The 23,322-nt window shown below is 34.9% G+C and overlaps 1 protein-coding gene across 1 annotated transcript in view; it reads left to right on the top strand.

The window, feature by feature from the left end:
* Nucleotides 1-23,322, top strand: part of HERC2 (HECT and RLD domain containing E3 ubiquitin protein ligase 2) — a 243,202-nt gene that overhangs the window by 12,160 nt on the left and 207,720 nt on the right. Inside the window, exon 3 of the mRNA XM_044669288.1 lies at nucleotides 4,256-4,370. Within this exon, the coding sequence (XP_044525223.1) occupies nucleotides 4,256-4,370 (115 nt within the window). The remainder of the gene's footprint in view (nucleotides 1-4,255; nucleotides 4,371-23,322) is intronic.

Raw genomic sequence — 23,322 nt, forward strand, 5'->3', positions numbered from 1 at the left:
TTGATAGTAAGTATTGGTTCCAAGGCAGAAGAGTGATAAGGACTAGGCAACTGGGATTAAGTGTAGGTTACACATCTAGGAAGTGCCTGAGATCAGTTTGGAACCTAGGACCTCCAGGCTCCAGGCCTGGCTCTCTATCTAACTGCCCCTTGATATTTGCTTTGATCATAGTTTTTAAGTCTTTTAGAGTTGCTTTTCTTTACAACATTGTGGTTATTGTAGAAAATGTTTGAGATTAAAAATTAAAATCTAAATACTCCAAGTATTATATTTAATAAGATTTATTTATAGTAACCTGAAGTAAGGGAAGAAAAGCCTCTGTAAAAAAAAAAGCCTGCTTTCCTAGTCATGCCCTCGGGGGTGGGAGTGGTTGGGAAAAAGGTGGGGGTGGGAAGGGGGGGAAAGAGAGTGAGAGGCAGAGTTACACACAACTATATACAAACAACTGTAAGCACACTATTTGGGGACTAAATGGAAAGGAATTCTTGGAGATGAAGTCCAGGGGTTCAAGATTTTCTAATTATATATTTGTCTGGTTCTGATCATTCATTCTTCATTTTCATAACAGATCTGGGAGACTTTTCTGTTTGTTTTCTCCAATTCTTAGCACAGAACTTTTTGCACATAAGTGCTTAATGAAGACTTCAATTATCTATGATTTCCTAGTTTTCTCTGAAAATTCCCTTTTATCATTTCTTTTCTGTGTAATGGATTGTTACATTTATAACTATAATTTATTATATCCTAACTGATGGGCACTTTCTTAGTTTCCAGTTCTTTACTACCACAAAAAAGGATGCTATAAATATTTTTGTATATATGGAGCCTTTTCCTTTTTCTTTGATTTCTTTGGGGAATAGACCTAGTAGTGGTATTACTAGATTAAAATGTCTGTACATTTTAGAAACCTTTGGAGCATAGCTCCAAATTAGTTTTCAGAATAGTTGGACTAGTTCACACCACCAACAGTACATTAGTAATGTACAGTACCTATTTTCCTGCATCCCCTATAACAGTTGTCACTTTCCATTTATCATCATCTTTGTCTTCTAGTAGTTCTGAGGTAGAACCTCAGGGCTTTAATTTTAATTTCTCTGTTTGTGGTTGGAGGATTTTTTTATATTAAAAATCATTATTTATATATTTTTAACAGTCATTTAAAAACTTTTTTAAGTTGTCAGTTTTTTCTCCTCTCTATACTATTGTCAAATCATGCAAAACGTTTTTATGTTAGCCATGTTGCAAGAAAAAAAAGAAAAAAGAAAAACAGAAAAATTATGCTTCAATTTGTATTGATTCCATTAGTTTCTTCTCTGGAAATGGATAGCACTTTTCATAATAAATCCTTCAGAATTGTATTTGCTCATTGTCTTGGCCAGAACATTCATAGTTGAACACCATACAGCATCATGTACAATGCTTTCCTGGTTCCGCTCACTTCACTTTGCATCATTCATATAAATAATTCCAGGTTTTTCTGAAACCATCCTGCTCACCATTTCTCATAACACACTAATATTCCATTCTAGTCATATACCACAAATTGTTTAGCCATTCCCCAATTGATGGTTATCCCCCTCAATGTCCAATTCTTTGCCACTACAAAAAGAACTATTATAAATATTTTTGTAGAAATCCTTTTTTTCTTTAATTTCATTGAGATACAGATATAGTAGTGATATTGCTGGGTCAAAGGGTTTTTATAGTTTTATTGTTTTCACAGTTTTATAGCCCTCTGGGGCAAGTTCCAAATTGCTCTCCAGAGTAATTGGATCAGTTCACCATGCCTCCAGTAGTGCATTAATATCCCAATTTTTCTACATTTCCAATATTCTCCATTTTTATTTTTCTGTTTTATTAGCTAATCTCATAGGTGAGAGATGGTACTACAAAGTTATTTTCATTTGCATTTCTCTTATTTGGTATGGTCTTTTGATAATTTGGATTTTGTTCTTTGAAAACTGGTTCTTTATATCTTTTATCATTTATTTGTTGGGAGGAATACCCAATACTCAGTCTTATATAAGTTCGGAGTAGTTTGTTATATATCTTGAAAATATGACCTTTATCAGAAATTTGCTGCAGCGCCCCCAATTCCCCCTCCCCCCCTTCCCTAGTTCACCAGTTGTTTCCTGGCTTTAACTGCTTTGGTTTTATTTTATTCAAAACCTTTTGGGTAATGAAAATTATCCATTTCATTTCCTATGATCTCTGTTCCTTCAGTCATGAACTCTTTCCCTTTCCACAAATGTGAAAGATTTTCTTCCTTTCTCTAATTTGTTTGTGATATATCCTCTTATATCTTAGACATGTATCTATTTGGAGTTTGGCTTGGTCTCCAGATAAATTTCTTTATTATTTTTTCCAGTTTTTTACAAAGTAATCTGTTGATAGTTTGATTGGAGTAGTAAGTATTCTATTGCCTGGATCTACTTATGAATAATGAATATATCTTGGATAATTTGGGCCTTTTAAAAAATGTTTGTAAAGAGTGCCTTCTAGTTGTAGTCATGTGGGTCCTAAGGTTGACTTGGTAAATGTACAACTCTTTAGTATTTCATATGTTTCATATTTTAAATAAAAATTTCCTTACCTCAACTCATTTTTTTGCAATAATACAAAAACAGTGATGACTTACATTGTGCAGCTTTGATGAAGTTTTTCATTAATTTTTAGTCAACTGTGTGTTATTCTGTAAGTAAATAATCATATTATTTACAAAAAGGTGATAATTTTATTTTCTCTTTATGCATATTTCTTCAGTTTCTTTTTCTTAATGCTTCAGCTAGCATTTCTAGCATTATGTCAAATAACATCGATGACATTCTTTCCTTACCAAGTTTTTATTAGAAAGGCTTCTCATCTTAATACTTTTGAGTGTGAAACTTTTTACCCCCTTTTATGATTATAATAGTATTAGCCTTTACAAATAAATATAATTTGCTGTGTATGAATTATGGGCATTAGCTGAGAAAAATACAGTTCAAGGTGGTATCAAATCTTTCTGATAGGCATTTTCACCTTAAGCCTGTAACCCAAAAGCTTCTACTAAGCCCATCAATACCCTACCTTTGGGATGTATGACAAGATAGTCAGGAGGTGGAGGGCTGCCTTTGGGGTGTATGACAAGATAATCAGGAGATGGAGGGCTGCTTTTGGGTGCAAACATCAGTCACCCAACTGCTGACTCCTAATATTACACAATAATTGTCAGCCAAAAACACTTAGACCCTGACCGATTGTTGCAGAGGCCTTGGAAAGGTCAGCCATAATAATAGCCATATTCTACCACCCATAGTGATTTTTTTTTGTGCTTTCTAGCTTATTCAGCACATCATTGGTTAGAACCTGCCTATATGAAAGATTTTTGCATCCATTCTATTTTAATTTTGATTGTATTTTCTGTCACTGTCATCAGATTTCTTGGCATAAAAAAGCTATCTCCTAAGGCTCAGGATCTTTGGTCTTGATCTTGACCAGAGTCTGACTTTATTGTGAGACTGGCCTCTCTCAATAAAACCTATTATTAACTTGGAGACTGTATATTGCTGTGATAATTTTTCACCATAGTACTTTTGTATATACTTCTTTTCCATGGTGATTGCTTTCCTTCTTGCCTAATTATTTCATTCTTCAAGTTTTGGTAAAATAATTACATTTACAAAGTCTTCTTTCATCAGCCTCTTCACATTTTGATTTTTAGCTTGTTAATATGCTGTGAGGATCAAATGAGATTGTATTTATAAAACACTTGGTATAGTTCCTGGCACATAGTAGACACTTAGTAAACTCTTATTCCCTTTGCTTCATTTGCACAGATTGATTTTCAAGAAAAATACTTAAATGAACCTGTAATCTTATAGATATGATTGTTTCCTCTTTTGGTGTTGTTGATAGTGGTCTACCTGTGCTTGCTTGTTCTCTGTAATTTTTAATCTGTGTCCCCTCATAAGTCTGGAGAACTAACTTGCTTTCTCCTGACATTGCAGAGGTATATTATAACAATTGTTTATGCATATTGCACTTCCTTCAACATTCTAACTAGATTGTAATCTCCTGCAGAAAAAGAATGTCTTGGGCATAATGGTTATATAATAAGAATAATTCCTTATTGATGTAGGAACAGCATCTTTTTTTGTACTAGCATGTTTGTGAATGAAATATAGATGGAAAATTAGATTTGTAAAAAGTTAGTAACTAAAAATTATTAGATTAACTTCAATTATAGCATGTTTTTCCCCCCTTTTTTGGCTAGCTTGCTTTCACAAGAGATGGACTCTGTGGCCTATGGAATGAAATGGTCAAAGATGGGGAAATTGTATATCCTGGGACAGAACTGATACAGAATGGAGAACTACCTCCTCGAAAAGGTATTTCTAGTATTTTCCAGTTTTGTGTAAACTTTTCTGATGTGCTATATGTTCCTAAACTTGTGTAGCATGTCTGGAATATGAATATCTGAGTGTAAATCTTGGTCAGTTAGATTTTTCATTTGCTGATGACATGTTGAATACAAATACCATGTATGAAGTAAGAGTTAAGTAGTACACTAAATAGAAGTATTTCCTGGGAAATGTTAACATTTTCCTTTTTAAAAATCATTTTGCTGCTTTTGGGGGGCTTTTTCATGTCTTTCATCACAGATTATGTTTAAAATAATTGTTTAATCTCAAAAATGTTTAAATATATATTTCTCAATTTGTCTTAAAACGATGTCTTTTAATTTTGTTTGTATAGAAATGATAGTAGATATCTTAACAATTGGTAAGTAATTTTCTTTGTTGCTGTTTATGTAGAGATTGGAGCTATTTCTGACATGTTGATTGGATCTGCCATTTGGCTTAATTTTATGTGGCTGCTAGACCAGTACCAAGATATGATTTCATTGTGTAAATGTAGGATTTTATGAACTAAAAGGGATTTCATCTTGCCTTCTCATCTTACAGATGAAGAAAATGAGGCTTATTTTCTAAGGTCATTATCTTTAACATTCTAGAAATGAACTAGATTGAGGCATTGTTTTCTGAAAACAGGTTATTCTTTTTGCGAAATGAGATGCAACAAGTTGCTGTCTAGAATAGCAGATTAAGGTCATTCACTTTTGAGGAATAGAGAATTTCAGGAATGTTAGTATTTCTAAATTTCAGTATGAATTAAAACACCTTTATAAACAAATTCTATCAAGGTCTAATTAGATTAAACATCCCCCCCCCCAATAGATCTTTATCAAAAGGTTTATCAAATACAGAGATTGTAACCTTTCATCTTCATTCTTTAACTTTTCTTACTTAATGATAAAGAAACTAAATTATTTGTGGTTTTTATTCAGTGGCATTTTATATTGTTCTTTCCTTTTAGAAACCCTTAAATATAATTAAATTAAGGTGCTTTTTATTTATATGGCCCTTAATTGCATACACCCTTCTCCCCCCTGACACGTCAGTGGTTCTCAATAGAAAACTTTTCAGAGACTAGGTGTGATGTGGTATCTATATGATGTTTTCTTTATATTTCTCCTCCCCACAACCCCCTACCCCCAAACAATTAGCAAAACAAACAGACTTGACTGTTTTTTTCATATATTACTTTGAAATATTAATCCTATATTTTTATAGTGGTGTTATAATTGTTAATAGTAAGAAATATACTGGTAATTACGCATTATAACTAGAGTTTCTGGAAAATACAAAGAGAATACTTTTCCCCAGGGGCACAATTAGTAATATTTCTTACATAGATCTCCACACTTGGGTCTCTGTTGTTTCTAAGCATGTCTCCTATTGACACCTTCAGGAATTTTTGTTAAGTTTAAAAATCTTTCCTGAGATGTATGTCAATTATGTTTTCACCTTCCCCTGAGAGAAATTTGTCATTTTTCTCTCCTTTGAAGTTACACGTGGGATATACTAGACTAATTTAGAAAACTAATAGGATAACATACAACTACTTCATTTGTAGTAACTAAATGCAGTTCACTTTGTGGTCACACACACAAAGAACAATATTGAACCATAGTGTATCATATTCAGTCAGTAGTCACTAAACATTTATTAAACACCTAAGCACTAGTGAGAGAAAGACAAAATAAGAGTCCCTGCCTTTGAGGAGCTCACAGTCTAGTTAGAGACATATAAACAGATGTCTGAGCAAGATATATACAGATTAAGTGAGGAATAATTAACAGAAAGAAGGCACTAGAAATTAAGAGAGGTTGGGAAGGTCTTCCTGTAGAAAGTGAGATTTTAGCTGGGACTTAAAGGAAGTTAGGAGGCAGAGATGAGAAGGGAGAGCATTCCAGGCATGGGGAATAGCCAGAGAAAATATCTTGAGCTGAGATATGGAGTGTCTTGTTTGTGGAACAGGCAGAAGACCCATTTCATCGAATCAAAGAATATGTAAGAGTTGTAAATTTATGAAAACTGGAAAGATGGAGAGAGGGGCTGGTTATGAATGGCATTGAACACAAAATTGAGGATTTTGTATTGGGTATTGGAGGTCAGTAGGGAGCCACTGGAGCCTATTGATTGGAGATAACAGGGGGAGTGACATGGAGAAACTTGTGGCAACTAGAGTGAAGAGAGACTTTGTGGCAGGCCAACCAACCAGAAGGCTATTGTAGCCTACATGTGTGGTGAGGAGGGCTTGAGTCAGGATCATAGCAATATTAGAGGAATGAAGGGGACTTATTCAAGAGATGCTGCAGAGGTGAAATCAATAGCCCTTGGAAACATTGGATTGGATATTTGCAGGGGGTGGGACGAGAAGTTGAGGAAAACATCTAGTTATGAAACTTGGGGCACTGGGAAGATGATGGTGCCCTTGAAAGTAATCAGGAAAGTTTAGGGGATGATTTAGGGGGAAAATGAGTTCAGTTTTGGACATATTGAGTTTATGTGCCAATTATAACTGTGCTAAGTGCTTTACAAATATTATCTCATTTGATTTTCATAACTGGGAGAGAGTTGCTGTTATTATCTGGATTTATAGTTGAGGAAACTGAGACAGATAGGTGAAGTGATTTGCACAGGGTCACACAGCTCTGAAGTGTCTGAAGTGGGATTTGAATTCAGATCTTTCTCACTCTAGGTCCAGTTAATCTGTCCAGTGCACTATCTACCGGCCTCCATAAATCACCTAACTTATGTGGGGTTCTGTTTTCTCATCTGTAAATAGAATGGACTTTAGAAGACTTTAGAGTCTCTTCCGACTTCAAACCTATGTTCCTCTAAATTGTTTAGCATTTCTCTACTTCAGTTTCCTTAACTGAAACGAGGCAGTGTGGTATAGTGGAAAAGACATTGGTTTTGGAATTAAAGGAGCTACAGTCCAATCTATGCCTTTGTCACTTGCTACCTACTTGTTTTTGGGTAAAGTCAAGTTAAGTTTTCTGGGCCTCATTTGTAAAATGAGGCAATTGTATTAAATAGCCTTCGAAATTTCTTAAAGCACTAAGTCTGTGGTCTTATAAGTTACTTAGTATTTCTGACCCTAAATTTCCTTTACTATAAAATGAAGAGATTACAGATAGGTTTCCAAGAGACATTTCAGATATAAATTCTCTTGTCTTGTTTGATTTACGTCCTTTTGAATGCATGGAGAAGAAGGTGAGGGTGGAGAAGTAAAGGAGAATATCTAGAGATAATGGTGAGAGAGAAAATACAGACACTCAGAGGCAGGGAAAAAACTGAGAGTGAATTTTAAATGTTATTTATCTTATACATAATCTGCTTTAGGAATATGCTTTTATCTTTAGCAGTTCTTTTACCTCTCACTAGTAATGGATGAAAGCATCCTGGTTTGTTTTTGGATTTTTCAACTGACATCCCCTCTTCTGGAACCCTAATGAGCTAAGTAGAAAGGAAAGAAATTTGTTTCCTTCCCTTCTACAGGCTCAGCTATTAAACAGTGATAATTATATTCTCTGCTGCTGCTAGGCACGATATGATCCACATAGCACGTGGAAAAATGGCATTTACTTTTAGCTTAGTGGTTTGAATGTACCTGAATGTCTTTTCCAGGAATGGAAACAAAAAAGACTTGAACAGAAGAATATTGGGAAAACATTAAAGTGTTTATTTGCAATTCCTCATACATGGAATTTGTTTCCTATATCTATCTGATGTAACATTGCAAAAGCTGTCACCTTGGCAATATCCTGCCTCTGCCTACCCTCAGTAGTACTTCAATGTGTTTCACAGGATTTGGAGCTTCCTTCAAGCTGAGCTCCAATGCCCCTTTTCTTTAGAGAGCCTATCCATTCTGATTCTTTTCAGATGAATAGTTCTTCACCCTAGAAATTAGTTTGAATATACTTTGTATTTAATTTAATTTTTTTGTGCTTAATATTCAATGTTAACTCTTTGAGATCAAGAATTATTTTATCTTTTTGTATCCTCAGCTCCAAAACGGTGCCTAGTTTATACCAGCTTAATAAATGTTTACTATTTCTTATTGCTTTTTTATTCTTGTTGGACTAAATCTTTACTGTGATTTCATTTTAATTTACTATGTAAGTTTCTGGAATACAAACATACTCATGTTCAAATGAAAGCACTAAATATTCACATTAATTTTGCTTTTGCTGTCTTATCAATTTATTATTATGACTTTGCTTTGGTGTTGCTGTCTTTTTAGTTTATTAGTGTGACTTTACTATTAAAAATGGTAATTTTGAAACCACTCAGAAAAATATTTGCTACCAAGTCACACAAAGATGTGGGAGGATAAAAAGGAAGATTATAGATAATATGAATTAATTGGAGAGATGAGACAAGCAATACTATATGATAAATATCAAACTATGGTTTTAGATATATACTCTTTATTATTTTTAGGAAAGGTCCTTCTATTCCTATACTTTCTAGTGTTTTCAATAGGAATGGGTGTTGTATTTTGTCAAAGGCTTTTTCAGCATCTATTGAGATAATCATGTGATTTTTGTTTGTTAGCTTGTTGATGTGGTCAATTATGTGGATGTTTTTCCTAATGTTGAGCCATCCTTGCATTCCTGGCATAAATCCCACCTGATCATGATGGATAACCCTCATGATCACTTGCTGGAGTCTCTTTGCTAGTATTCTATTTAAGATTTTTGCATCTGTGTTCATTAGGTAGATTGGTCTGTAGTTTTCTTTCTCTGTTTTTGGTTTGCCTGGCTTTGGAATCAGTACCATATTTGTGTCATAAAAGGAATTTGGTAGGACTTCTTTGCTTATTATGTCGAATAATTTGTATAGTTTTGGGATTAGTTCTTTGAATGTTTGATAGAATTCATTTGTGAATCCATCAGGCCCTGGTGATTTTTTCTTAGGGAGTTCTTTGATGGCTTGTTCAATTTCTTTTTCTGATGTGGGATTATATCACCTCACACCTAGCTGATTGCCTTAAATTACAGCAGGGGAGAGTGATGAATGTCGGAGGGGATGTGGCAAAATTGGAACATTAATGCAGTGCTGGTGGAGTTGTGAATTGATTCAACCATTCTGGATGACTATTTGGAACTATGCCCAAAGAGTGCTAAAAGAATGCCTGCCCTTTGATCCAGCCGTACCATTGCTGGGTTTGCACCCCAAAGAGATCATAGGGAAAAAGACATGTGCAAAAATATTTATAGCCGCGCTCTTTGTGGTAGCAAAAAACTGGAAAGTGGGGGTATGCCCATCAATTGGGGAATGGTAGAACAAATTATGGTATCTGTTGGTGATGGAATACTACTGTGCTCAAAGGAATAATAAACTGGAGGAATTCCATGTGAACTGGAATGGCCTCCAGGAACTGATGCAGAGTGAAAGGAGCAGAACCAGAAGAACATTGTACACAGACTGATACACTGTGGTAAAATAGAATGTAATAGACTTCTGTACTAGCAGCAATGCAATGACCCAGGACAATTCTGAGGGATTTATGAAAAAGAACGCTACCCACATTCAGATGGAGAATTACAGGAGTGGAAACACAGAAGAAAAACAACTGCTTGAACACATGGATTGATGCGGACCTGATTTGGGTAGTAAACTCTAAACGACCACCCTAGTATAACTGATTGATAATATGGAAATAGGTCTTGATCGATGACACATGAAGAAACCAGTGGAAATGAGCATTGGCAGCTGTGTGTGTGGGGGTGTAACCATGGAAAAATTTTTTTCTAAAAAAAAGATAAATAAAATAAAAAATAAAGAAATATATGTAAAAAAATATCAAACTATGATATAGATGAGTGATGGGCAAACTACAGCCTGAGGGCCAGATGCGGGCCCCCTGAAATGTTCTGTCTGGCCTTGTGGCATTATTCCTAATCTGATGAATACAATGAGGAGGATACAATACTATGAAACTTTGAAAGAGTTGCCTTAGAAACAGACTGAGCATTTCCTTTTCTTTGGTCCCATCACTGGTATAGACATTAAATGTTTCTAAGATTTCCTAGAAAGGAAAGATAACTGGGTCAGGATAAGTAAGAGTAGATTTTATGGAGAAGATTGGACTTTAATTGAACTTTAAAAAATTTTTATATTTTGAAGGCAAATAAAAGATGAAGTACCCCAGAGAGGAGAGCTCAGTAAGCAAAGATTTAAAGGTGGCAATGTGGTCTGAGTATACTAGTTTGACTTGCATGGAGGGGAGTAATGGTAGATAATTTGGGAAAGGTAAATTGGGTTCTGTCTATGAGGAGCTACGATTTTGGATTTTGTTCCATAGGAAGTGGGAAGTGATTGGACGTTTTTGAGCAGGGGATGGAGATGAGATTAAAAAGTATTATGTTGACAATAGTAGTGAAGTTATTTAGTGTAAAGAGAAAACTAGAGTGAAAAAGAGTATGAAAATTATTTCTTTGTATTTGTAACATACAAGGCTATTTTCACATTTTAGATAATATCTTTCCCAAACCAAAGTCAAGTCTCAGGTAGGAGTAAGTTCTTGGTGATTAACCTATGATTATGAATATCGGTTATGAATAGCCTTGGCAAAACTGAAAATAGGGACTATTCCCCTCCCTAAAAAGAGTGATAAAAGGTCTAGTAATTAGAAGGTAATCTCTTATTTCTACCTAAATTCTGTTACAAAAATTTTGTCTTAATTTGACTACCAATTTAATTCCATATGCTTGGAGCCAAAATTTATGAGCCATTTTTTGTACAGATATGCTTTATTTTGTGCATCATATATTTTAGACATATTTAATTTCATGCCATATTTTTCATGCCAAGTTAACAAATTCTCAAGAAGTTCTGTACATTACAAAAAAATCTAGAAGAGGTAGCTTTTATTCTTGAGAAAATTTTTTTCCACATTATTTTTTTAACCCTTAACTTCAGTGTATTGGCTCCTTGGTGGAAGAGTGGTAAGGGTGGGCAATGGGGGTCAAGTGACTTGCCCAGGGTCACACAGCTGGGAAGTGTCTGAGGTCAGATTTGAACCTAGGACCTCCTGTCTCTAGGCCTGACTCTCAATCCACTGAGCTACCCAGCTGCCCCCCACATTATTTTATTAAAATTTTTAAAGAATATTTTTATATGATTACATGATTCATTTTGGTAGCTCTTTAATAAGCCAGAGGAATATGCTTTTGTAAAGGAAAAATATTTCTTTATAATGTACTGATCTTCAAGGTTATCTGTCATACTTCTCTTGGTGGAAGAAGATCCTGGGTTTTCAAAGGTAATGCCAATGGAATACAAGCTTTGGTAGGTTCTGTTGTGTGGGAAGTGTTTTAAGTATGGTCATGTCATGAGATTTTATCTGGTTTCTGAGGACCATCTTAGCTATATATGGAAAGACAACACTAGTTATTTCAATGAAGCAGTTCCCATATAAAAAGGGCTGTTAGTTCTAGACCACTCTCCCTCATGCAGTGACATTGTCAGAATGGGGAGAGAGACAGACAGACAGACATGAAGGTATATGTGTGGCTAAGAGTCACTTTTTAAAATATAAATGATTAACTTAGCTGTTGGTATTTTAATGGGAGATTCTTGTTTAATGAACAGTTGACAACAATCTTGATTATATATATACATACATATATAATATATATTATACTATTCTTACCTTCTGTCTTGGAATCAATACTTAGAATTGATTCCAAGGCAGAAGAGCACTCAAATCCCTAGTTATTGGGGCAATCACTACCAGTTACTTGACAACATGATTGTCTCTTCCTAGTCTTAACTGATGCCCAGAGATGAACTTTTCCATGTTACAGATATTATTTAATTCCTTGAATGGGGAACCCCACCACCTTGAACCTGGGATAATTTCTCCTCTCGTCCCTTCTCTATTCCATCTTTTAAAAAAAATTAATAGAATTTACTTATAAGTGTTTCAGCCTCTCTCTTTCCTGCATCATAGAAGGCATCATCTGGGAGACAGATTTGTATATATAGGTTATGTCATTCATGTTTCCATTTTTATGCTTATTCTTTGGAGGCGACATTCTCTTCAAGTGTTAAATCTGTAATGTTCTCTTGGTTCTATTCATTTCACTGTTCATTATCCCATGTAGTTCTTTCCAAGTCTTTAAAAAATTAGCCTACTCAGAGTTTCTTATAGTGCAGTAGTATTCCATCACAATCATATACCACAGTTTGTTTAGCAATTCCCCCAATTGATGGGCATCCCTTTAGTTTCCAGTTCTTTGACACCAAAAAGAGAGCTGTGGCTTGTAAGTCTTTTCCTTTTTCCCTGATCTCCTTGGGAAATAGACTCACCAATCTGAAGATATACACAGTTTTATAACTGGATATAATTCCAAATTGTTTTCCAAAATGGATAGATCCATTCAGAGTTCCTCTGAGAGTGTATTAGTGTCCCCATTTTTCCACATCCCTCCAGCATTTTTCATCCTGCCTTCTAGTCTTTTTAGCCAGTCTGGTGGGTGTGAGATGATATCTCAGAATTGTTTTGGTTTGCATTTCTCTAATCAGTAGTGATTTAGAGCATTTTTTCATATACATAAATATGGCTTTGGTTTCTGCACCTGAAAATTGTCTGTTCATATCTTTTGCCCATTTATCAATTGGGGAATGGCTCATTCTTATAAATTTGACAAAGTTCTCTCTATATTTTAGATATGAGACCTTTATCCTAGAGGCTGTCTGTAAAAATTTTCCCCCAGTTTTCTGCTTTCCTCCTAATCTTGGCAATATTTGTTTTGTTTAAAAAATTTCAATTTAATATACTCAGAATTACCCATTTTATTTCTTACAGTGCTCTCCATCTCTTGTTTATTCATAAATTCCTCTCCAGTCCATAAATCTGATGGGTAATATGTTTATGATTCTTCTTTTATGTCTAGACCATGTACGCAATTTGATCTTATTCCAATGAATGGTGGAAAATATTGGTCTATACCTAGTTTATGCCAAATTACTTTCCATTTATCCCAGCAATTTTTACTAAATAGTGATTTCTTATCCCCCAAATCTAGATCTATGCTTTTGTCAAATACAAGGGTACTGTAATCTTTAATTACTATTTGTTGTATCTGTCTTGTTCCACTGCTTCACCTTTCTATTTTTTAGCCGGTGCCAATTAGTTTTGATAATTACTGCTTATTATATAATTTTAGAATCTATTACTGTTAGACTTCCTTCCTGACATTTTAAAACCTACTTCTTTTGATATTCTTGATCTTTTCTTCTTCTGAATGAATTTTGTTGTTATTTTTTCTAGTTCAATAAATCTATTCCATCTTATAGGTTTCACTGCTTGCCCTGCTGACCCATGCATCTTGTTTCATATCTACTTCTGACCTCTGGTAGTGGTATCAATGTGTTACTAATAAAGCCTTCTGAAATTATTCTTGGAATTGTCCCTTCCTGTCCCATTCCAGTCAAATCACCCAGAAGGTTAATAGATCAAGCCTGGTTGACTGATACCTTTAGCTCATGAGTTGCTGTCCATAGGAGAGATCTGGTTGCCAGTAGAACTTGTTGCACCTATGTGGACAAGGTGGGTTGCCACCCTGTGTTCTGTAATGGGAACTCTGGGTTTTAATCTGGATCTCCCCCTTATATCTTTTTTTTAGTTCCCAGTGGAGGACAAGGGTCAGGTTACTCAGCCTTGAATTTCAATGGTAGAAAGACCCCTTTCCTTTTAGATTCTGAAGCCACTGACCAGGGCTGTGAATAGGATCCATGGCAGTTGCACTTAAACCTCATGCCTCAGACAGTAGGGGACTCTTTTATTCTCCTTAGGTCCATAAGTCTCTGATCAGGGCAGGAACTAGGACTCTTGGCAGCCATTTGTGGGCAGGACTTCCTATTCTCACAGAGAGAACAAGAGCAAGATTCTAAACCCTCTGCCTCAGGGGAAAAGCTGAGAGTCTAAACCTTCTGCTTCAGGGTGGCAGGGATACCCATCTCTTTTTGTCACCCTTAGAACTAAGAATTATTGACCAGAGCTAGATGCTTGTGGCCCACAGGAAAGGAGCTTCTCCCCTTTTGTTGTCAAGGCAAAGCTTAATACCTCTAGTGTTAGATAGTCGGAGTAGACTAAGTATATATTCAAGAAGACTATCCTGCAAGTGACTTAATTTTGGGGGAATTGAGGGACTAATTTTCCAAGTAACTAATGAATGGGAAAATGCCAAAGGAAGAGAAAAAGTTGAACTTTATTACCAAAAACCAAACCAAACCAAACAAACAAACAAACAAAAAAAAAAAAACCAAAACACACAGGCAGGAGAAATCTTGATAATTATTCCATCTATATACAATTTTTATAAGAATCTGTGCACACATCAAGGATATAATTCATGTGGTTATTAGTAGGGAACAGGTAGGCTTTAACAAGTGATATTTAATAGTACTCTATGTCTTTACTTTCACACAGTTGGCTGAAAAATATAGGTCAGTGATAATGAACCTTTTAGAGACCAAGTGCCCGAACTTCAACCCTTATGCCACAAATGAGCCTCCTGCCTTTCTCCAGATGGCTCCTGGGCAGAAGGGTGGGTGAAGGGAGAAACATCCTTAGGTGCATGTGGAGAGGGAGAAGGGAGCAGCCTCCTTTGGCCCTTGTGCCATAGGTTCACCAACATGGATAGAGGGGTTCTGAGATACTGGATGTGTGTGTTAGTGTATGTATGTAATCTCTTTTAATATCAACTTTATAATGTAAACAGTATGATTTTCCCCTTTTTCCAGATGAGAAAATAGGATGATAGAGGTTAAGAGACTTGTCCAGGGATATACTTCTAGAAAGTAGTTGGAGGCATGACTCAAAATTCAACTCTATTTCCACTCTGCCACTTAGCTAATTGATACTGAAATACTCAAATGGATCCGTGATCCCATTCTTATGGATGTTCCCTCCACTGATGAAGACTTTCATACCTGTCCATTTGGTATCAATCTTTTCCTTTATCTTTTCTTGTGTTTGTCACAGGGTTGTCCAATTAAGTTGTATTCAGGAGACTGGTATAACTACTTTAACAGGAAAAATACAAGTGGATAAAGAATGCTTATTGTCCATATAATATTTAGTTGGATGCTTGTCCATCAGCATGTGTATTTTGGACAAACATGGTTGGGCCCAGAATTAAAGAAGAGGAAGAAAGTGTGATGGTTCGTTTTTGGGAAATTGCAGAATTCTTTTAATGACTGTAAGTTTTCCCCTGAAACCAAGGTCTGTCTTTTTGATACTAATATTGTTCCGGTGTTGCTGAATGGTGGTGTCATGAAATATGACAGTATCTGAAGAATTAATCACCTAAAGGACATTGGAGAAGTGTGTGTGGTAGACTTGATTAAGATATTTTGCTGTAAAAAATGATTTTTCATTTAAGTTTTTAATCATTCCAACTTGCTGTAACTTCCCACATTTAAGAAGGTTACCCATTGTAGGGAAAAATTCACCCATTAATACATTCGTAAAAGTGTTCATATGAAGGGTGTTGAGAAGACATCCCTTTTTATTGTAAATGTGAAAATTTGCTCTGTTGTAAATAATTGACTTTTCTTCTTGCACAGTTGTTGTAATATGTAAGTTATGGAATGATTCCTGCATGTAATCCAAATATTTTTGTCATGAAGGTCTACTGTGGATGTCAGTAGATTTTATCAAAAAAAGTTCAGTTTGAAAAGTGACTAGCTTAAAGGAAAAAGAATTATTTAAAAATAGTGACAATTAAATTTTCAAACTTCTCTTTCAAATATTAATTTTTGGGGCAACTGGTGGCTCAGAGGATTGAGAGCCAGGCCTAGAGACAGGAGGTTCTAGGTTCAAATTTGGCTTTAGACATGTCCTGTTTGTGCGACCCTGGGCAAGTTACTTAACTCTTATTGTCTAAACCTTACTGCTCTTCTGCCTTGGAAGCAATATGTAGTATTGATTCTAAGATGGAAGGTAAGGGTTTAAAAAATTAATTTTATTTAAAATAATTTTTTAAAACTGCATTTAATTTCAGCTGTAGCTTCCCCATCTTTGGCTTAGCTTTGGCAAAAATCATCTTTTTTCCCCATTTTTAATTATTTTTGCATCCTTTTCCTTGAATTCTACTATTTTTTTTTATCATCTTCAAGGCTTTAGTGTCTTTTTACACTTTTATGTACTTTTCATAATTCTACATCACTGTGAAATGAGTAATCTTGTAGTGACAGGAACTTTTTCATCTTCATACTCTCACTTTAGAAATTCAGGAATATATTTCTGTGCTGGGATATTGAAATCCAACCTCTCCTTTTCCTGTAATTTGACTATAGTCACTGTGTTAAGACTTTTGCTAATGTCATGACTATTTCTAATTTACATGAAACTCTGTCCTCTATTATCATCATAATCCAAAATTTTAAGCTAAACTCAGAGGAATTTTGCAACTGGTCCAACTCTTAAAAAGACTTAACAGATTTGTTGGAAATACACAAAATTTGAAATTGACATCTTAAAAAAAAATTTCCTTGTCCAACATTAGTAGGAGAGGTTCCCTCCATTGTGTGACCAGATTAAACATGATATTTATGTGCATGCTACTTGAAAGAGGGTTTTTTTTGGGGGGGGGTAACTAAAATTAGGTTGTGCTTGTGTGAAATATTGCTACCTAGTTCCCCATACTAAATAAATTTTCATCATCACTGTAGTCTTAATATCCTCTTCAGTCAGTAGAATTCTCTGCATCTGTGTTATATTCACATCTTTTTTGCCCTGATGCTAGTTTTCAACATATTGTGACTATCTTGACCTACTTGTATGTGCTTCTTTTACCATGATGAGAGAGAGCTTTAGTTTTATGTCCTGCAAGGAACATTTTTCTTACCACAATTTATATATTCACATTTCTTCTCATCTCTGTCGTTCTCTAATCAATTTAGGATGGCGAATATTTATTAAGTACTAATGTGAAAGTCACTGAGGATAACATAATCCCTCAAAGCGATTGTGTTCTCCTTGGAAGACACAACAAACAGACACAGATACATATATGTAAATACAAGATAATTTGAGGAGAAAAAGAGCATTAACAACTGGAGGGAGTATGGTGGGAAAAGGATCAGGCACAGCTTTGTGTAGGTGCTGACTTCTGAGTTGAGTCTTGAAAGAAGAAACTAGAAGCAGAAGTGAGGAGGTAGTGTATTCTAGGCCTAACTCCTAAAAAGTTGCAAGGAGCAGAGGTCAAGTTTAATTTAGACTAGTTTGATTATAGCATTTATTTTCTGAGAGTGATATTAAAAATTCTAGAAAGATAGGTCTGAACCAGAATGACCTTGAGGTAAATAAAGATAAAGGGGTAAATCATAGATGCCTGAGATTTCAAAATAAATGGAAGGATAATGATGCTCTCCTCAGTAATTGGAAAGTTTGGAGAAGGGATAAGGAAGAGGTGTGTTTGAGATGACAAATTCTGCTTTGCACATACTGAGTGAGATGTTAATAGTCTGTTAAGGGCAGTGTAGAATTGGAAGTCAGGAGAGAAATTAAGGCTGGATATGCAGATGTTGGACTCATCTTGATAGAGATTTGAGACCGTAGGGTCTGATAAGATGGTCAAGAAAAAGAAGATATAGAGAGGAGAGCATCTGGAATATGGAGCCTTGCTAATTTATCAGATGATCCTGAAAAAGGGATAGACAGATAGGGGGAAGAAATAGGAGAAAGCAATTATGAGTAGTACAAAAAGAAGGGAGAGGATCCAGGTTGGTGGCTTTGAGTTAAAAGCTAGAGGAATGAGGACTTGGAAAAGGTCATTAGATTTACTGTTAGAAATTGATTGGTGTATTTGGTAAGGGCAATTTCAGTGTTTGAGTCAGAAACCAGATGGCAAGAGATTGAGAAGGGAGTGGGAATGGGGAAATTGCGGCAGTGAATATGTGTGGTGGACTTTTATTCAGAGTTTATTTATGAAAGGGATATCTGGCAACTGATTGGATATGTGGGGTAAAGGAGAGGGAGGAATTTAAGGTGAAGTTGTGAAGCTGGGGGACTGGAAGGATGGTGAAATTTTCAATAGAAATAGTGAAATTTGGAAGAGAGGTGCCTTTAAGAGAAAGTTAATGAATTCTGATAAAATTGATGGTGAAGGTGAGAGGGAGTGGGTTCAAGTTTTGGACTTGCAAGAAAACCATGTTTTCCTCAGATTGGAACAAATGAAGAAATGATGGTTAAAGATGTAAAGATTTTGAAGTGTGAAGTAAAGAAGAGGTCTTTCATGACTCTGACTTATGTTCCAGAAGTTTATTTTAAGGTAGCAAGAATGATGATGTGGAAAGTACTGAATTTGAAGTCATAATATGACTTCTGTACTTGCTCTGCCCTTTAATCACCTGTGACTTTTAATAAACCACTTAATCTCTAGTTCTTCATTTCCTCCTCAGTCAAATGAAGGAATTTTTCTAAATGACCTTCCAGTTCCCCTCTGGTTCTAAATCTATATGATTTTATGATTGATTAATTTTTTTGAAACATTGAGTCTTATAGAAACTTATAGAAACAAAAAAATACATTGTGCTAAGTGCATTACAAGTACTATATCATTAAAAAAATTTTTTTTTTAAATATTTGCCTTCTGCAGAAGAGTGGTAAAGGGTGAGGCAATTGAAATTAAGTGACTTGCCTGGGGTCACATAACCAGGAAGTGTTTGAGGACAGATTTGAACCTAAGTCCTCCCAACTCCTGACCTGGTGCTCTATTCACTGTGCTATCTAGCTGTTCCAATCTTATTTGATCTCCTCATTCTCCCCCACCCCCTGACATATTTTTTTGGTAAGTGAGTAATCTGATAAAACCAAAACCAAAACATAAGCCAAATAAACAATGGAAAAATTGTTTTCTTTCATCTGCATTCTTCTGATTCTAACAGTTCTCCAGTCATATTTAATCTTAAATTTTCTTAAATATATGTGGCACTGAAATGTTGTGACTTGCTTGTTGGTTAAGTAGCCTAATATGTAAAGACCTGAAACCAGGTGCTAGAAACTACAGAACTGGCTCTCTATCTGTTAGGCCATACTTGCCTTTACAGAGAAACAAAATAACTCTTCAGATTTCTGTGTAGCACTTTAAGGTATACAAAGCATTCCTTACATTACTTCTATGAGGTAAGTAGTAAATTAGTATCTCTATTATTGGTGAATAAACTGAGTTTGAAGGAATATTAATGACTTTCCGTGGTCACATAAGTATATATTAGATATGGAAGCTGGGATGCAAATCCAGAGTTCCTGATTCCATTATAAAGATTTGTTCTACTATACTACTCTGCCAAATGGTGATTAAGATTCCGAGTTTAGGACACAAAAACCTATTGAACTCTAGTGCCATAATACTGGAACTCAGTAGTTGAAATATACTATATGTTTCCACTTAAAGAAAGCAGAAAAGCTACAGTAGTGGTAATGAAACAAAACAGAAAAATACTAACATTGAATAAGAAAGTTATTTCTTAAATAGCTATATTTGAAGGTGATGTGGCAGTTGACCCGGCAAATCCATTTATCATAAATATATAAAAGAGAGTTTAATAGTTGGAGATGTGGGAAAGTGGGGACACTGATACACAGCTGGTGGAACTGTGAACTGATTTAACCATTTTGGAGAGCAATTTGGAATTATATCCAGAGAATTATAAAACCATATATATCTTTAATGGCCATTCAAATTGTGGTGTATGATTATGATGGAATACTACTGTGTCATAAGAAATGATGAATAGATTAATTTAAAAAAACTTTGAAAGAACTACATGAGATAATGATTAAAATGAGTAGAACCAAAAGAAAGTTATATATAGCTATGGATTTAATATTTGAAGTATAAGGATGAAATGAAAAATGGACAAACAAAAAACCTAATTTAAATACTTACATATATATAAATATGTCTGTTTGACAAAGGATGCCTTCTGTGGTGTGGGGAGTACAGGGAAGGGCTCAGATACCTGGAAATAAATTCTATTAATAATAAAAAAATTGATGGAGTTACAAAGGCTTTTTCATAGAGAGGGGCATAGCCAACTTTTTGTATTAGTGAATATTTAAGTTGGGAAATTTCTTATTTTGCTGTATACTTAATTTGTTGGCTATTTTGTCATCTCAGTGTAGACCCAGTGAGAGTCTAACATAGGCATTTTGAAGTGGTACAAAGCATAATGGAGTAGAAATTAGGAGACATGGGTTCTAATTACATTCTGCTTTGATTAACTATGAGATCAAAAGGAAGTTATATTATTTCTTGGGTCTCAGTTTCCTCAACTCAAAAATCAGGTAATTGGATTATATGATTGCTAAGATCTCTTCTAGTTCCAGTAGTCCATGGTTTTGTAAATATGCCAGCTGATGTATGAAATTTATTTTTAATTTTAATTAGGACATTGTCTCACAAGAAATTTTACTTCTTTGTTTTTAACTTGTGGCATTCATAGCTATTAGGTAACATTGGTAACCTTTCTTTTTTGAGTTAGTATCTTTTGCTACTTGATAATAAAAAAGAACAAATACATTGTATTTGTGTAGGGAGTGATTCATGCATATTCAGAAGAAGTAAGAAATTTGCAACTTATTTTCAGTATTTTGATTTTTCTTTGTTCCTTACACCTTATGATGTAAAGATTTTTTAAAAAGGTTGTTACAGTTATACATGATTATGTTTTCCAAGTCGTGTTTTATAGCAAGATAAAAGCATTTTTCAAATTTTGAAACTACATCAGTGTTGAAGGGTTAAATTTTTGGATAAGGAGTTTGAACAAAAGTCAGAGCAGTTTCTTAAACACAAAATGTTTAATTCCCAACAAAATTGCTAATCCTTTTTCTGTATAAATTAGGAAGACTTACCAGATAGTTTAAGCACTGTTGGTGAATATGAATCTTAGAAAAAACTGGAAAATATTGGAAAGAAAAACTGGTTGCATGGCTTGTAAAATCAAACCTTTTCATTGTGTGTGTAAATCTTGTAAATTTTTAAGCTCTAACCTGCAATTGGTGAGATTTGCTTAGTTTATTCTTAGGAAAATACAGATAGGAAATAGAAAGGAGGAAAGTGAGAATAATCTTATAATAACTTATAACTATACCTAAGATACCAATCCTAACTAAAATTTTTCTAGAAAACCCTAAGTCTATCTGCCTTCATGAGCAGTTGCTTCTGCCAGAGCCAGGCTCCGGCCAAACTTTTTTACTCTGACTATCATAATATACCCACTATCTTTCTATTTATCTACCCAAGATAATCAATAATCAATAAGTCTGTTAAAGGCCTTAACTCCGTTTCTCAGTCTCCTCAGAGTCCTAGAGAGAGCAAGCCACACACTCCTCTCCCCAGGGGACCCAGAGACAAAAGTCCTTTCCAACCAGCAGCTGTAACTGACTAACTCTCAAGCCACACCCTTCTAACTGTCACCAAATGAGAGTTTGCACAGCAGGGGGGGCTCTTACTTAGAACTCTTTTTGCTCCCTTTCCTCTTAAATAGAAAAAAGGGAGAAATTAAGAAAAACTCTCTTAACATCAGGGGTCTTTTTGCCTCAAAATAAGTGGTCCAATCCTAGGATTACTAAGATTGCCTCCCTGACAAGGCATTTCCTCTGAGCTTTTTTTTTTAAATTTTAAAAAAATTAATTAATTATTTTAGAATATTTTCTCATGGTTACATGATTCATGTTCTTTCCCTCCTCCCTCCCATAGCCAACATGCAATTCAACTGGGTTTTAAGTATCATTGATCAAGACCTATTTCCATATTATTAATATTTGCCATAGAGTGATCATTTTTCTCTGAGCTTTTTTCATAGCTTTAGTTGGATTGTTAGGGTTGCTGTGGCTTTTGTTGAGACTCAGGGTCCTTTATGCCTTTATGACAAACATTACCTATCACAGCTTAAGAGAGCTACTCTTATTAGGCCTGATTCTGTTAGCATCTAATTCCTTGTTCCATAAGCCAAGCAGCTATTGACTTCTCCTTTACTTGTAACTCAAATTTATTTTATTTCTAAGTGTCCATGCTATTATGCTGCTAAGGATTATGTAGCTTTTCTTTCTAATCAAATCTGCTGTAAGTATTTAGTATAAGATATTTGTGCTAAGTCTTGTTAAATGTGGTTCTATTATGCTGTGCTATCTTTGGTGAAACATGGGTAAGGTGAGATTGAGCTAATAGAAGGAGAAATACACTTTGAAAACTTATATTTAATACAGAAATAATTATAGCTAACATAATATAAAGCGGTACATCATTATAAGTTACATTTTTCAAGGTAGCTGAACCACAACATTAGTAGTAATTGGGCTGGGGTTAATAATAAGATTGATCAGTCCTAGGGAGGCTTGCCACCTCCAGGGATTGTTCTGCCATGTGAACTGTTCTTTTGGCTTGTCACCAAATTATGGGCTTTAGTGACTTGGGTCTTTGAAATGGTCATCTGGGTTTTTCATATTTGGCTGTTCCCAAAAGGTTCTCTGCTGTGGGTGCTCATTTCTTGTGTAAAAAAATACAAAACCTCGACCACCATATTATAATTCTGGTTTATGTTTTTTTTTTTTGTAGATAGGTTTCTCCAGTTCAAGTTGAGTAATTATCCAAATGAATTAACTTACAAGAGATTCATTGTAACTCTAATAGAAAATCTTGGGGTGAGGTACAATTTCTTAAGTAAGTTGTGGAACATATTTGATTGCTATACACATTCAAATTTCTGGGACTTCAATTATTATTTCACTTTGCTTTGATTGTAACAATTTGCTTTGAAAGGAAAAAGCACGGAAAGGATTAACTTTTGACTTCAGGTAAGAGTCAGGATTATTCTTTCCTTTTGAATGGTGGATACAGTTCAATGATCTATCAGACAACTATACCTGAATTCAAAACTCAAAAATAATATTAGTTGTAATCTCAAA

This window comes from Gracilinanus agilis, chromosome 3 (assembly GCF_016433145.1).
Source record: "Gracilinanus agilis isolate LMUSP501 chromosome 3, AgileGrace, whole genome shotgun sequence".
Lineage (NCBI taxonomy): Eukaryota > Metazoa > Chordata > Mammalia > Didelphimorphia > Didelphidae > Gracilinanus > Gracilinanus agilis.